The sequence below is a fragment of the Heterodontus francisci genome, chromosome 4 (assembly GCF_036365525.1).
Source record: "Heterodontus francisci isolate sHetFra1 chromosome 4, sHetFra1.hap1, whole genome shotgun sequence".
Lineage (NCBI taxonomy): Eukaryota > Metazoa > Chordata > Chondrichthyes > Heterodontiformes > Heterodontidae > Heterodontus > Heterodontus francisci.
In genome coordinates this window covers 57,584,625-57,598,119 of record NC_090374.1, presented here as the reverse complement: position 1 = coordinate 57,598,119, position 13,495 = coordinate 57,584,625, and the positions used below count along the sequence as shown (strand labels likewise).

Below are 13,495 nucleotides of genomic sequence, written 5' to 3'. Positions count from 1 at the left end.
GAAAGACAGAAGGTTAAAAAGTGTGCAACACAGGAATTTGGCAATGTTAAAGGGTATTTATTTAAATGCAAGGAGTATAGTAAATAAAGCAGATGAGTTGAGATCACAGATAGACACATGGCAACACGATATCGTTGCTATAACGGAAACTTGGCTTAAAGAGGGGCAAGAATGACAGCTCAACATCCCTGGATTTAGAGTATTCAGGCGGGATAGGGAGGGAGATAAAAAAGGAGCGGATGTAGCATTATTGGTCAAGAAATCGATAACAGCTGTGAGGAGCGATGATATGTTAAATGAGTCATCAAACAAGGCCATATGGGTGGAGATCAGAAATAAAAAGGGGGCAGCCACATTACTGGTAGTGTACTAAGGACCCCCAATTAGTGAGAGGGAGATAGAGGAACAAATATGTAGGCAAATTTCTGTGTAAAAACTAGAGGGCAATAATAGTTGGGGATTTCAACTACCCCAATATCAACTGGAATACAGAGTGTGTGAAGGGCACAGAGGGCACAAAATTCTTGAACTGCATTCAAGAGAACCTTTTTAGCCAGCATGTAACAAGCCCAATGAGAGGGGGCGCAATTCTAGATTTAGTTTTAGGTAATGAAGCTACATTGGGTGACCATTTTGGAAATAGTGACCACAATAGAGTTAGTTTTAGCATAATCATGGAAAAGGACAATGATAAAACAGAAGCAAAGGTAGAATTTCAATCCTGAGAAGTGTGGGGTGATGCATTTGGGGAGGGCAATATACAATAAACGGGAGGATATTGAGAGGGGTAGAAGAAGTGAGAGACCTTGGAGTGCATGTCCACAGGTCCCTGAAGGTGGCAGGACAGGTAGATGGAGTTGTGAAGGCATATGAAATGCTTTCCTTTACTGGCCGAGGTATAGAGTACAAAAGCAGGGATGCGCTGCTGGAGTTGTACAGAGCGCTGGTTAGGCCACAGCTGGCATATTTCATGCTGTTCTGATCACCACATTACAGAAAGGATATAATTGCTTTGGAGAGAGTACGGAGGAGATTTACAAGAATGTTGCCAGGGCTCAAGGGCTGCAGCTATGAGGAAAGATTGGATAGGCTGGGGTTGTTTTCCCTGGAATTGAGGAGGCTGAGGGGTGACTTGATTGAGGTGTACAAAATTATGAGGGGCCTAGACAGCGTAGACAGAAAGGACCCGTTTCCCCTGGCGGGGAGGTCGGTTACCAGGGAACATGGATTTAAGGTGATTGGTAAAAGGATTAGAGGGGACATGAGGAAAATCTTTTTCACCCAGAGTGTGGTGGGTGTCTAGAATTCACTGCCAGGATCAGTGGTGGAGGCAGAGACCCTCAATTCTTTTAAAAGCTACCTGGACATGCACCCAAGGTGCTATAACCTGTGGGGCTATGGATCAGGTGCTGGAAGGTGGGATTAGTTCGGGTGGATAGCTTATTTGACCAGCACGGACATGATGGGCTGAAGGGCCTCCTTCTGTGCTGTATTTTTTCGAAGTTTATGTTCTAATGGGTAGGTGGCTGGTTGATATCTCTTAAGATGAAGGTAATTATTAATGAAAATGTACCTGATGGCAGATACGAGCCAAGTTCCACAGAACTCTGTACTAGGTCTGCTATTTATCATTTCACATTTACCATGCTTCAGTTGGTCACACTTTTGCCTCCGAGTCAGACCACTGAGAGTTCAAGTCCCATTCCAAGACTTAAGCAAAAATATCAAGGCCAACACACCAGTGCAGTAATGAGGAAGTGCTCCACTGTTAGAGATCCCATCTTTTGGACGAGATGTTAAACCGAGACCCTCTCAGGTAGATGTAAATGATCCCATGGCACTATTTCGAAGAGGAGCAGGGAAGCCCTGGCCAATATATATCTCTCAATCATCATCACAAAAACAGATTATTTGCTGATTGTGGGAGCTTACTGTGCACAAATTGGCTGCGACCTTTCCTTTACAACTGTTATGGACAGATGGGAACTGGTGTGAATGACCTCCACTTTTCACCTCTCAACTGACTGCATATATGGTTTAAAAATAGTGTTTGAGAACCAAAAAATATTCCTGACCTCACCCACTGACACATTCACATGCACACAAGAAAGTGAGTAGAGTGGTAGCAGCCAATTGGAGTCCAATTGTTGTAAAATAATTTGTTGTTTTAAAAAAAATCTTTTAGATGTTTTCCAGGAGGAAATCTTTCAGCAGTTCAAGCCTGAACATTCGTTGTCTCGAAAAGGATGTAGTGTCGCAGACTCCTTGTGGTTAAGCCACAATCGGAGGTCGACGGTGGAAATTCTGGTTCACTTTCGCAGATCCAAAATCACCTTGCAATTTCTCTGCTGCAGTAGTTAAAGATGTTATCAGCAGGGCTCCTGCTTAGCTGGAACCATCTTCACAGCTGTTTTGGCTGGAAAACACCTTCTCTGGCTGTTCTGTCTCTCTCCAGAGAGATACCTTTTAAGGTAGACTAGTGTTAGTCAGGTGACTAAGGGCTCTCTCCCCTGGGGTGATTCATATAATGTTCCAGGATAGGGGAACCATTGTTACATGATGGCGTCTGAATGTGGTCCATTCTGCTAAAATGGTGCTCTTGCACTCCTATTATTTTAGTCATGGCTGCGGAGTCAGGCTGTCTGTAAAAGTTTTTGTTAGCTCCATTCCCACAGATAGGAGTTGCGAGCATGGGATGGGCTGTTTTCCATTTCAATGTGTTTCCCCAAAGCTAAAACATACGCGGATAATGGGTTTTGTCTTTAACAGACAAACAGAACAGGGGTGTCACCTGACCTCTACTCCATCTTGCCTGTAGCACAAAAATATCATTCTTTTGTAGCTCCGTTCAACAGCTGAGTTTTATTTCATAATTCCTCCAGTTCATTTCATATTTCATCACTGTATGAGCATGACACAACAGTGACTACACTTCAAAAGTACTCCATTAGCTGTAAATGCTTTGGGACACTGTGAGGTCATGAAAGGCAGTATATAAATGCAAATCTTTCTTTTTAATGAATAAAGAAGGATTTAAACAGAATCGTTGTTAAATTCATAGATGATGCTAAAGTGTGTGCAGGATTAGTTATTCAGCCTAAATAGTTAGCTTCCAATCCAATTTAATTAAGTCAGAGAATGGGCTAATGTGCGTAAAATGCCATTTAACATGGACAAATCCTGCCATACACTTGATGGTAGACAACTCCAATTATATTTATGTCACATAGGGATATCTGTTAAAGGTAACAGATCAAGAAAGAGACTGAGGTAGTAAGCAATTACAAGGTGTGTGAGATAGCGATAGGAAAAACAGTAGGGTTTTAGGTTATATTCCTAAAACCACTAAGCATTGAATAATGAGTACTATGCTCATATAATATGAGGCTCTGGTATGCCTGCACTTGGTATGCTCATCCAACTTTGTTCCTGTGCATGGTAAAACAAAAGGTGCTCTGGACAGCATGCAGAGGAGAACCATGACAAGATCAAACCTCAGATCTCAGTTATAAGAACAGCCTCCAAGAGTTATGATTGTTTATTTTGGAGAAACACAGACTTAGCGAGATGATAATTAATTTAGAAGGGATTAGATATAATCCAACTAGGTAGGACTAGAAATCATCCCAATAAAATGCATAGACAAAGAATCCAGCCAAATGCCTGAAGAATTTCTCGTCATAGAGTAATTGCAGTCTGAACAGTACTTCTAAAAAAGAACTTGCTAAGTTCCTGAATGAAGAAAGCATTCCCAATTACGGAAGTAAAATGATTGTGATGAGTCAACAACCAGTCTTTTGAGCTTGCTTGATTACCTTAGCAAGTCAGAGTGGAATTTGTCCACACCATAATTTTTTTTTTAATTAATTGGCTAATTTTTTTTCTCTCTTCCACCCCCTCACCTCCCCCCCACCCCTTGCTTTTGACTCTGCCAAGAGATATCATGGCTGAGCACTGCACAAGATTGCACTGTTGAACGATGGAGCAGGTTTAATGAGTCTGTCTTTTCTCACCATTCTTTTTGCGTTTCCTATACAAAGAGCTAGCAAATGTGTTTCCCTTCCAAGCATTCATGCTATGTACTTCCCTCGTTGCATACTCCAGCTCCACTTTCTTCCACATACACCTGTTCAAACTGCTCCAGCATCCATCCATCCTTCATAGATCAACATAATACTCAGCAAGGCTTTGCTCCTTCCTCATTGCAGCCTTAAGCCCTTGTCCATGCTCACTTTAGCCATGGGTCATAATCCCTCTCTACTCCAATAACCAGAGCGTCTTTATTTTTTTTACCATGTACAAGAACCAAAACAGGACGCAGTACCCCATTTGCAGGTGACCTAGAAAAATGCATCAATTTCTTAGTCCAGTAGCTCTGTCAGCCACCCCAGCGCATCAACTTCTCATCCCGTGGGGAATATCATATGACCCATTCACACTAGTCATAATGTCCATCCTTCCCTCTTATAAAATCATTCCTTTGCTAAAAAAAAGGAAAGGACAAAATGCAAGTTTTACAAGAATTAGTGTGTAATTTACTTCAACAGGTGAAACGTACAGCATATTAAATTCCTATTTCCCAACAGTTACAATAAAAACATAACTGTTAAAATTGTAAGACAGAGACTGATTAAATACAAATTCAAAAAAAATCTTTATAGCTCATATCTAATTGGTCATGCAAAGAGGAGGAATTATTTTATAATTGCTTTTATGACTGAATCAATAATTTATCTAATCTATATAGCCAATTCAATCAGGAAACATGACCTGAAGATGAGTTTGTTAAAGCACAATTATTTTACAGGGCTGGAATGAGCCATGGCAACTGAACAGCTTTTTCTTTCTATAGTTTTCTAAGCTTCATTGTTGGCAGTGTCTGAATATTGAATATAAATTCATTGTGCCCATTATTAAACAACACTGCACAAACTGCAACTCGGAATAGCTCTGGAACTATGCTATTTCCTGGCAAACTGGAACACACACCATCCGTAAGTAACAGATCATTATTACCTCAGTGTTTTTTAATTCATTTGTGGGATGTGGTCATCGCTGGTTAGGCCAGCATTTATTGCCTATCCCTAACTGCCCTACTGAGTGGCTTACTAGGCCATTTCAAAGGGCATTTTAAGAGTCAACCACATTGCTGTGGGTCTGGAGTCACATGTAGGCCAGTCCAGGTAAAGGCAGATGATTTCCTGAAGGACATTAGTGAACCAAATGGGTTTTTAACAACAATTGACAATGGTTTCATGATCATTAAAATAGTTTTTTAATTCCAGATTTATTAATTGAATTCAAATTTGTCATCATGGGATTCGAACCCATGTCCCCAGAGCATTAGCCTGGGCTCTGGATTACTAGTCCAGTGACCATTACGCCACCGCCTCCCCCTCTATCAATTGGAACTGCGCCCTGCTGCTGGTGAAACTTGAAACCTGTTATATACTGAAATTTCTCATACACTTGACAAACACCATTGATAGAAGCATAATATACTGTGTCTATAGTCTAAATTAGAGAAGTCACGATATTCTAAGATACAGAAAACCTGTTTAGCAGCTTAATCAGATGGACTTCACAATTCTAAAATGAATTGAGGAAAAATTACATCCAAAAAATCCTACAGGGAGAAAGGGGATGGGAATCACTGGAATTACATAATAAAGGATGATTGGTGAGACAGAGGATGATCCTGAAAAAAAAACAGCTGTAGAAGCAAAGCATAACAGAACGAACGAAGTTTTTTCAGTATTAAACAGTAAGACAGCAGTTGAATAAAATAGCAGGAACTATAAACAACACAAATGATCTTCAAACAGAGAACAAGCACAAGGGAGTAAATATTCTGAAAGACTACTTACTCCATAAGTTCACGTCAACCCCAAGAGGGGTAATTTGGGTTAAATTAATAACTGATATCACAGTTGTCTTTAACAACAGAAGAGCTCCAAAACCCAAAATGACCATAGTTCAATAGCATTTACCCAGAGTGCTAAAGAATAGGAAAGAGATTTATGAAGTATTGATAATCATAACAAAGGCGTAGATTGGAATGTGGTACCCATATTCAAAAAGGGTAACAAATTAAACAGACTAATTTGACTTGGACAAGACAGTCAATTCCGTGCCTAACTCTCGTTTTCTGTGGCAATCAACGGAGTGCCATGGTGAAAGGGAGATGTTATAGGCAATAGGACATGTGTGCAAAACTTTTAATATATTGGAGATTAACCACTTGGATACTGTAAACAAAGAATATTTCAACCAGATTCAAATATTCTCCCAAGTATGTTTCCAATTTCTTTTTTAAATTCTGCTCCCACCACTGTTTCTATTGAGACATTTGATGTGTAAAACAAACCTCCCTTTTGGTGATGCTGTTCAATTTATGCCATCTCATTGTGGACTCACTGGACAACAGAAACAGTCTCTATTTACTTGACCAAAACCCTTCAATAATTTTGAACATTTCTATCAGATCTTAGCTGTCTTTGTTCAATGAAAAGAGCCCCAGTTTCCCCATATAACTAAAATCTTCCATACCTTGCATAATCTTCGTAACTATTTTATGTACCTTCTCCATAGTCATTCATTCTTCCTAAAAGGTACAGCACCAAAAATTGGTCACAATATTCAAACTGTAACTTAATCCTAGGCTCTCTGCTCTTGTAACTTTTCAAAAATATTTTGCTGTTTAGTGTATATTTCCTCTTTTTCATCCACCAAAAATATACAACCTCACATCTCTGCACTAAATTTCATCTATCTGGCATAATCTACTAATCTCTGCAACTTCGGGTAGTTGCTTGATGGCGACAATAACTTGTATTCAGATAGTGCTTTTAACATAGTAAATTAGCTCCAGGCACTTCATGGGAGCATCAAACAAAATTTGACACCCAGCCACATAAGGAGTTACTAAGACAGGTGGCCAAATGCTTGTTCAAATAGATAGGTTTGAAGGAATGTCTTAAAGATGAAGAGGGGGGAGAGAGAGGGAATTCCAGAGTTTAGGGCTTTGACAGTTGAAGGCATGGTCTTTTATATTAGAGTGGGGAGAACCCATGGAGGAATTTTTTTAAAAAAAGCAAAGTACTCTGGATGCTGGAAATCTGAAATAAAAACAGAAAATGCTGGAAATACTCAGCAGGTCTGGCAGTATCTGTGAGGTTAATGGGCTGAACCTTATGGGCCACCTAGGGACGGGGACAGAGACAAGGGGGCAGGAGGGGGGTGCCCCATACAATGCGAGGGAAAGTGCGGGGCAGAATGTCCTCACCTTCCCGACATCCTGGAATTTAGTCCAGGGTTGGGATGGCCAAGGACGGCCTGCCTGTCCCAAGGCCAATTGAGGCCCTTATATAGCTAATCAATGGCCTCTTCCCGGCTCCACCTCAATGTAATGGAAGACAGAGGAGCCTGCCGCCAGGACTCTGACCCCACTCACTTGTCCCAAGTCTTCTCCAGAGCTTCCCAGTGGCACTGTCGGCCTTCCAATTGGCCTGTAGCTCTGGAAGTGGGAGCTTATTCCTTAAAGGGTCAGCGTCCCCGATGGCAGACAATTAATTGGCTGCCCACCGTGGAATTGCTACGTGGGTCCGACGGAGGACCAAGGCAAGATCTTCCCCCACCCCTCCCGCCTTATGACCCCGTTGCAAAAATAAAATTCAGTCCAACATTTCGGTTCCATTTCTTTTTTTTTATTAAGAGATACAGCACTGAAACAGGCCCTTCGGCCCACCGAGTCTGTGCCGACCATCAACCACCCATTTATACTAATCCTACACTAATTCCATATTCCTACCACATCCCCACCTGTCCCCTATATTTTCCCTACCACCTACCTATACTAGGGGCAATTGCTAATGGCCAATTTACCTATCAACCTGCAAGTCTTTGGCATGTGGGAGGAAACCGGAGCACCCGGAGGAAACCCACGCAGACACAGGGAGAACTTGCAAACTCCACACAGGCAGTACCCAGAATTGAACCCGGGTCGCTGGAGCTGTGAGGCTGCGGTGCTAACCACTGCGCCACTGTGCCGCCCCGATTTCAGATTTCCGCAGTATTTTGCTTTTATATTAGTGTTGGATTCGCTGCCACTTCTCTTCCAGGAATGCCCATCTTGAAGAAGTTCTGCTCTTCTCAGTTCTGATGAAAGGTCACAGACCTGAAAGATCAACTCTGTTTCTCGCTCCACAGATGCTGCCAGACCTGTTTTCACGAGGGATTTAAAAATGGATAAGAATTTTAAAATAGAGGTGTTGCCGGACCAATAGTCCAGCGAACACAGAGGTAATGGGTGAATGGATGTGATGCAAGTTAGGATACAGGCAGCAGAGTTTTGGATGAGCTTATTTCTAAAAGGTGCAGGGTTGGAGGTCCTTGTGGACATGAATAACAAATTAGTATGGAGCAAACACCAAAAGATTGTGTGTCAAAGGGAGCAGTGATGAAACATGCTGTTTGTGAAGCAGAACTACAGGTTCTTCACGTATGTACCCATAAAACTGTCAGGGTCATCAAGACAAGTCATGGAAGTGAACAGTATAAATGAGTTCAAGAGGCAATCAGATGTGTTTTCTCTAGAGAGATTGAGAGATATGGTGAGACAACAAGCAAATGGGACTGATTTATGAATAAAAGACAGATTTGTTTAGAAATAATAGCTCTTAACAGTTCCTAAAAAGGATTGTTATTCGCGGTGACTAGGAATTAAGAGGGTACTGTCAATGACGCAACAATCAGCGTGGCAAACACACTGACTGCTCCTGCAGTTTTGATTCTCTAACTGAAGCAACGAAACACATGGCTCATGCCAGGATATTAAACCATTTTAGACTTTGATAAGGTATCTACCATCAATTATGCAGATTATACAGTGGTATAGAATATAAAAGCTTGGGGGGGTTATGCTGGAACTGTATAAAACACTAGTGAACGAACAGCTGGAGTACCGTGTGCACTTCTGGTCACCGCACTACAGGAAAGATGTGATTGCACTAGAGAGGGTACAGAGGAGATTTATGAGGATGTTGCCTAGACTGAAGAATTTTAGTTATGAGGAAAGTTTAGGGTTGTTTTCTTTGAACAGAGGAGGCTGAGGGGAGAACTAATTGAAGTGTATAAAATTATGGAGGGGTCTAGATACAGTGGATAGGAAGGCCCTATTCCCCTTGCTTGAGGGGCATAGATTTAGGGTATGAGGTAGGAGGCTTAGAGGGGATTCGAGGGGAATTAGTTTTCACCCACAGGGTGGTGGGGATCTGGAACTCACTACCTGAAAGTGTGGTAGAGGCAGAAACCCTCATAACATTTGAAAAGTAATTGGATATGTACTTGAAGTGGCCTAACCGACAAGGCTACGGACCCAGAGCTGGAAAGTGGGATTAGGCTGGATAGCTACTTGCCAGATAGCACGGACATGATGGGCCAAATGGCCTCCTTCCATGCTGTAAATTTCTATGATTCTATAATAACAATGTTCCTTAAATCTTTATTATGACAATCTTTATAATAAATTTTAAAACATAATGCACTGTGTTGCAGTCACAAAAATGATTACTAGGATCCCACATTTTGCTTTAACAGTTACTTTTACGGAAAAGGGAGAATAGTAATGGAATCCCACAATACTGTACATAGTACACTATAGAGGCCTACTACCTGACCCGAACCCGACAACGTGTCGGGTTCGGGTCAGGTCGGGCCTATCTTCAGGGTCCGGCTTTCGGGCTTGGGTTGGGTCGAGTCCAGGTCGTGTCAGGTCAGGTTGGGCCGGACACTTCTTTAAGTGCTTTGCTGGTAAGTATTGAAATTAAAAAAAAAAAAAAAAAAAAAAACTTACCTGAGCTGGGAGTCTGGGACGAAACTGAGTCCGCGCAGTGAGCGAGTGACGTCACTATGGCATCATCACGCATGCGCTGCAGCTTCTTGCAGGTTCGGTGTCAGGAAGCTAAGTAAAAGGGATGGTCGGGTCAGGTCAGGCCGGGCCCAGGGCTAAATCAGAGGGACTCGGGACGCGTCGGGCTCGGGTCCGCTGTGGTTCGGTCAGGTTCGGGTCGGGTTCCTTTTTCCCGAACTGAGCAGGCTTCCAGTGTTGAAAAATTCCCTTCCACTTACTGATTTTAAAGCCAATTCAAAAATCAGGTCTGCCCATTGCCATCTATCTTTTACTGCACTGAACAAAGAAACAGTGCAATCTAACACAAAAGTGTTGCTACAGATATTTGGATAGTTAATTCTACTCCTCCCTGGTCTGGTATTGCCAAAAATCACCACAAAGAGGTCTGGAAGGTTACAGATCTCTGTTTCATACCAGTGGGTTACAAGCAACATTCATTCAAAAGTGATTAAAGCCTTTAAGTGAACTCTGCAAGTTCCAAAAGGCTAGATTTTATACTCAATCCTGCATACTAGAGCATGGCTACCCAACCCACACCCGAGGACATGTGTCGGATTTGGGTCAGGTCACTCTTCTGGATCCGGCTTTCGGGCTCGGGTCGGGCCAGGTCGGACACAGTGGCAGTGCTGCCTTTTGGTCAGGGAGGGAAAAGGAAGTAACAGCAAGAGTTATTAATTTCCGGCAGTTGGGTCAGGCGCAGAGAAAAACCAAAGGACTCGGGCCCGGGTCGGGTTTAAATTGTACACTTGAGCAGGCCTTTACTGCATACGGTTTTATTTTATTTCCAGACCAAAAGGACTGAAATAAATACAAATGATCGGTCCCAACAATGGCACCAAAAAGCTGACATAAAGGTAGCAATGTCTTAGCCAGCAGTATAGTTAAAAAGACAACACAGTGAAATGTCTGGACATTGGAGTGACCACACAGGATACAGTTAAATCCTCAGGTGCTGGTACACGAAGACTGTTTCTAAACTGGTTTAGCCACATGTTGTTGCTGCTGGCTCCCAACATGCGCCTTCAAGGCCACCCACCAGCAAATCCATATATAGTGAGTCTTCTCAGCAAGTGGTCTGAGCATTTCTGGCACATTTATTTGCTAGCAACTGTTGCTTCTGCAGCATCAACCTACTGTTTGCATATTCTGTTTCAAAATAACTATAGACGTATCTCATACTGGCCATCACTAGCCATCTCCTGGTTTTCTGTTTTACTATAGTTCTTATCAATAACTATTTAGAACCGAGTAACAGGTATGTGCCAGCAGATACAACAGAGTGAACTGATTCTAGTTTATTACTCTTGTATGGTCAAAACAAAGGGGATGAAAGTCCTTTGCGCCCAATTCTTGAGGCTCCTACATCTTCTAACAACTGGATTGAGACCCCTCAAAAATCACACTGGACTCTTACAGCTGAGGAGAACGCAACAGCAAGAAAGAGGGGAAAAAAATGAAAATCACACATAAGCATAGACCTGCACCTTATCAATTTGGCTTGAATTTGAATCTAATTCCTGATTATACTTTCAGTGCATCAGTCAACACATCAAACTCTATTTTGAAAAGTAAGGACTTGATTGAAATAGCACACACAAGAATTTGGCACAAATGCGTTAACCAATGTGTTAAAGATAGCACAGGTGGAATTTCTCCCTGAATTCAGTTTAACAATTTCCTTTTACTCTGAAGTATATCAATTTTAAATTCATTACTTCAAAATGATCTAATTTTGGCTGCGATATCTACACAGCAAGATCAAATTTTGGCTGCATTTTAGTACAGAAAGCCATTTAAAACATTTTAACAGCCACCAGTGATTAGGGTACCAACAGAAATGAATTCTCATGTAATGCACTCACTCATTTTGAGAAGTTGAAGTCATACCTTGTGTAAATGTTATCCACAATGCCAATCACAGCTTCTTCTGCAGGAACATAGGACCCAATTTGTGCCATGACAGTGATCAGTGCCACTTGTCTAATATAGGAACTCTTTCCTCCCATGTTGGGCCCGGTTATTACCATAACTCTCTGTCCATCTCCCTGAAAAACATCCGATAAAATTAATGATCAGTAGACAACTCGAGGACAATTCACCAGCTGCAAAGCATGTCCTGGCATTCATGCTCATGACCGACAACCTAGTTTTGTTCCTGTCTAATTATTGATCCAAATTTACTGCTTTGTGAACAGAAGTAGCCTTAAACACTAATCAAGGAGTAAACAAGCAATTCATTGCGAGGGTTTCAAACCAGAGGCCCTGTCTAGGCAAAGGGAACTCGGCTTTGCCCCTACACACCTGGAGAAGTACAAGCACCAGAAACTCAAAGATCTATAGTTGGAATCCAAAATATTCACTCTTGGTTCTATTTGATCAGATTTGAACAGGCAAGCAACGTAATGAGCTGGTCAAATATTAATGCAACAGGGTGTCAGGGTATTGAGAAAGCTTTTACTAATTGAAGATGGGATAATGTAATTTTCATGATGCACTTTTTCATATTTCATGGAAATTGCAGCAAACTGAGGACATACATACAGGCTGGCAGAAGACAGGAAAAAAATAAATAATTTTCAAGTGTCATTATTGTAGCCAGTCCACAATCCCGTTAATTCAGCGAATATTCAAAATGAAGTGCAACAGAGTAAGTTACCCAAACAATACGACCCATACAAGATACTGTCTGTGCCACTGCAAATAACATTTAGCAAATAAATTTTAATAAGACAGAAGAAAACACATTTTTAAAAATTGCATCAATATATTGCTCATTTATTCCCCTGTACAAATGTTTTCCAGAGTCAGGTATGTGGCATATTTTTCGTTTATGTTGTCACAATTTCAAAAAAATTAAATAGCCTACAATCCCCAAAACAATTTAATTAAGATTTGAAATTAACTTTTATCACTGGGGTTGATTTTCTGGCCTCGGTGCACAGAAATCACCACAAATTTGTAGGGTTGGGTTAATTTATTATTCAGCACAAGCTCCTAGCAAAGGATGCACCTTTTGCACAACTTAGCAGGGCAGGTGCGAGAATGAGAACAGACGAGGAGGAGGGCACCAAATATCCTGCTCTGCTGCATAAGCTGGGAAAGGGAAGGGATGCCCTAACTGACACTCTAAGAGGCCTTTTCCAGAGGAGATCAAATCAACATTTGATAGCCCACATCCGTCTGTCACTGCGTTGCTCATCTGCACATTTACTGCTGATCCATGCAAATACTTGCAATAAATTTAGTGTTTACCATGCATGCCCAACACAGCAGGTGGGCAAACATTCAAGCTGCAAGGTACAACTGAAACTAAAGGGACCAGAAAAGATTGCAGAAAGACAAATTTCCTGTTCCCCATAAGTCTACTTCTTATCACTGAGAACATTCTCACAATCAAAAATCTTATGACAAATATCTTCATTTTATTTACCTAGTATGTGGCATGAAGAAAATGCACAAGGACTCTGGGATATGTCTATATTTCACTCCTTCTGCTGATAATTCATTTGTGACTTTATGTTATCAGTTTAGGCCAACAGTGAGATAAAGATCAGACCTCATAGCCTCGCATCACATCTCTTCGAA

General features: G+C 41.5%; 1 protein-coding gene across 1 annotated transcript in view; it reads right to left on the bottom strand.

Moving 5' to 3' along the window:
* Window positions 1-13,495, bottom strand: part of msh3 (mutS homolog 3 (E. coli)) — a 405,607-nt gene that overhangs the window by 163,855 nt on the left and 228,257 nt on the right. The window contains exon 20 of the mRNA XM_068029606.1: window positions 11,798-11,955. Within this exon, the coding sequence (XP_067885707.1) occupies window positions 11,798-11,955 (158 nt within the window). The remainder of the gene's footprint in view (window positions 1-11,797; window positions 11,956-13,495) is intronic.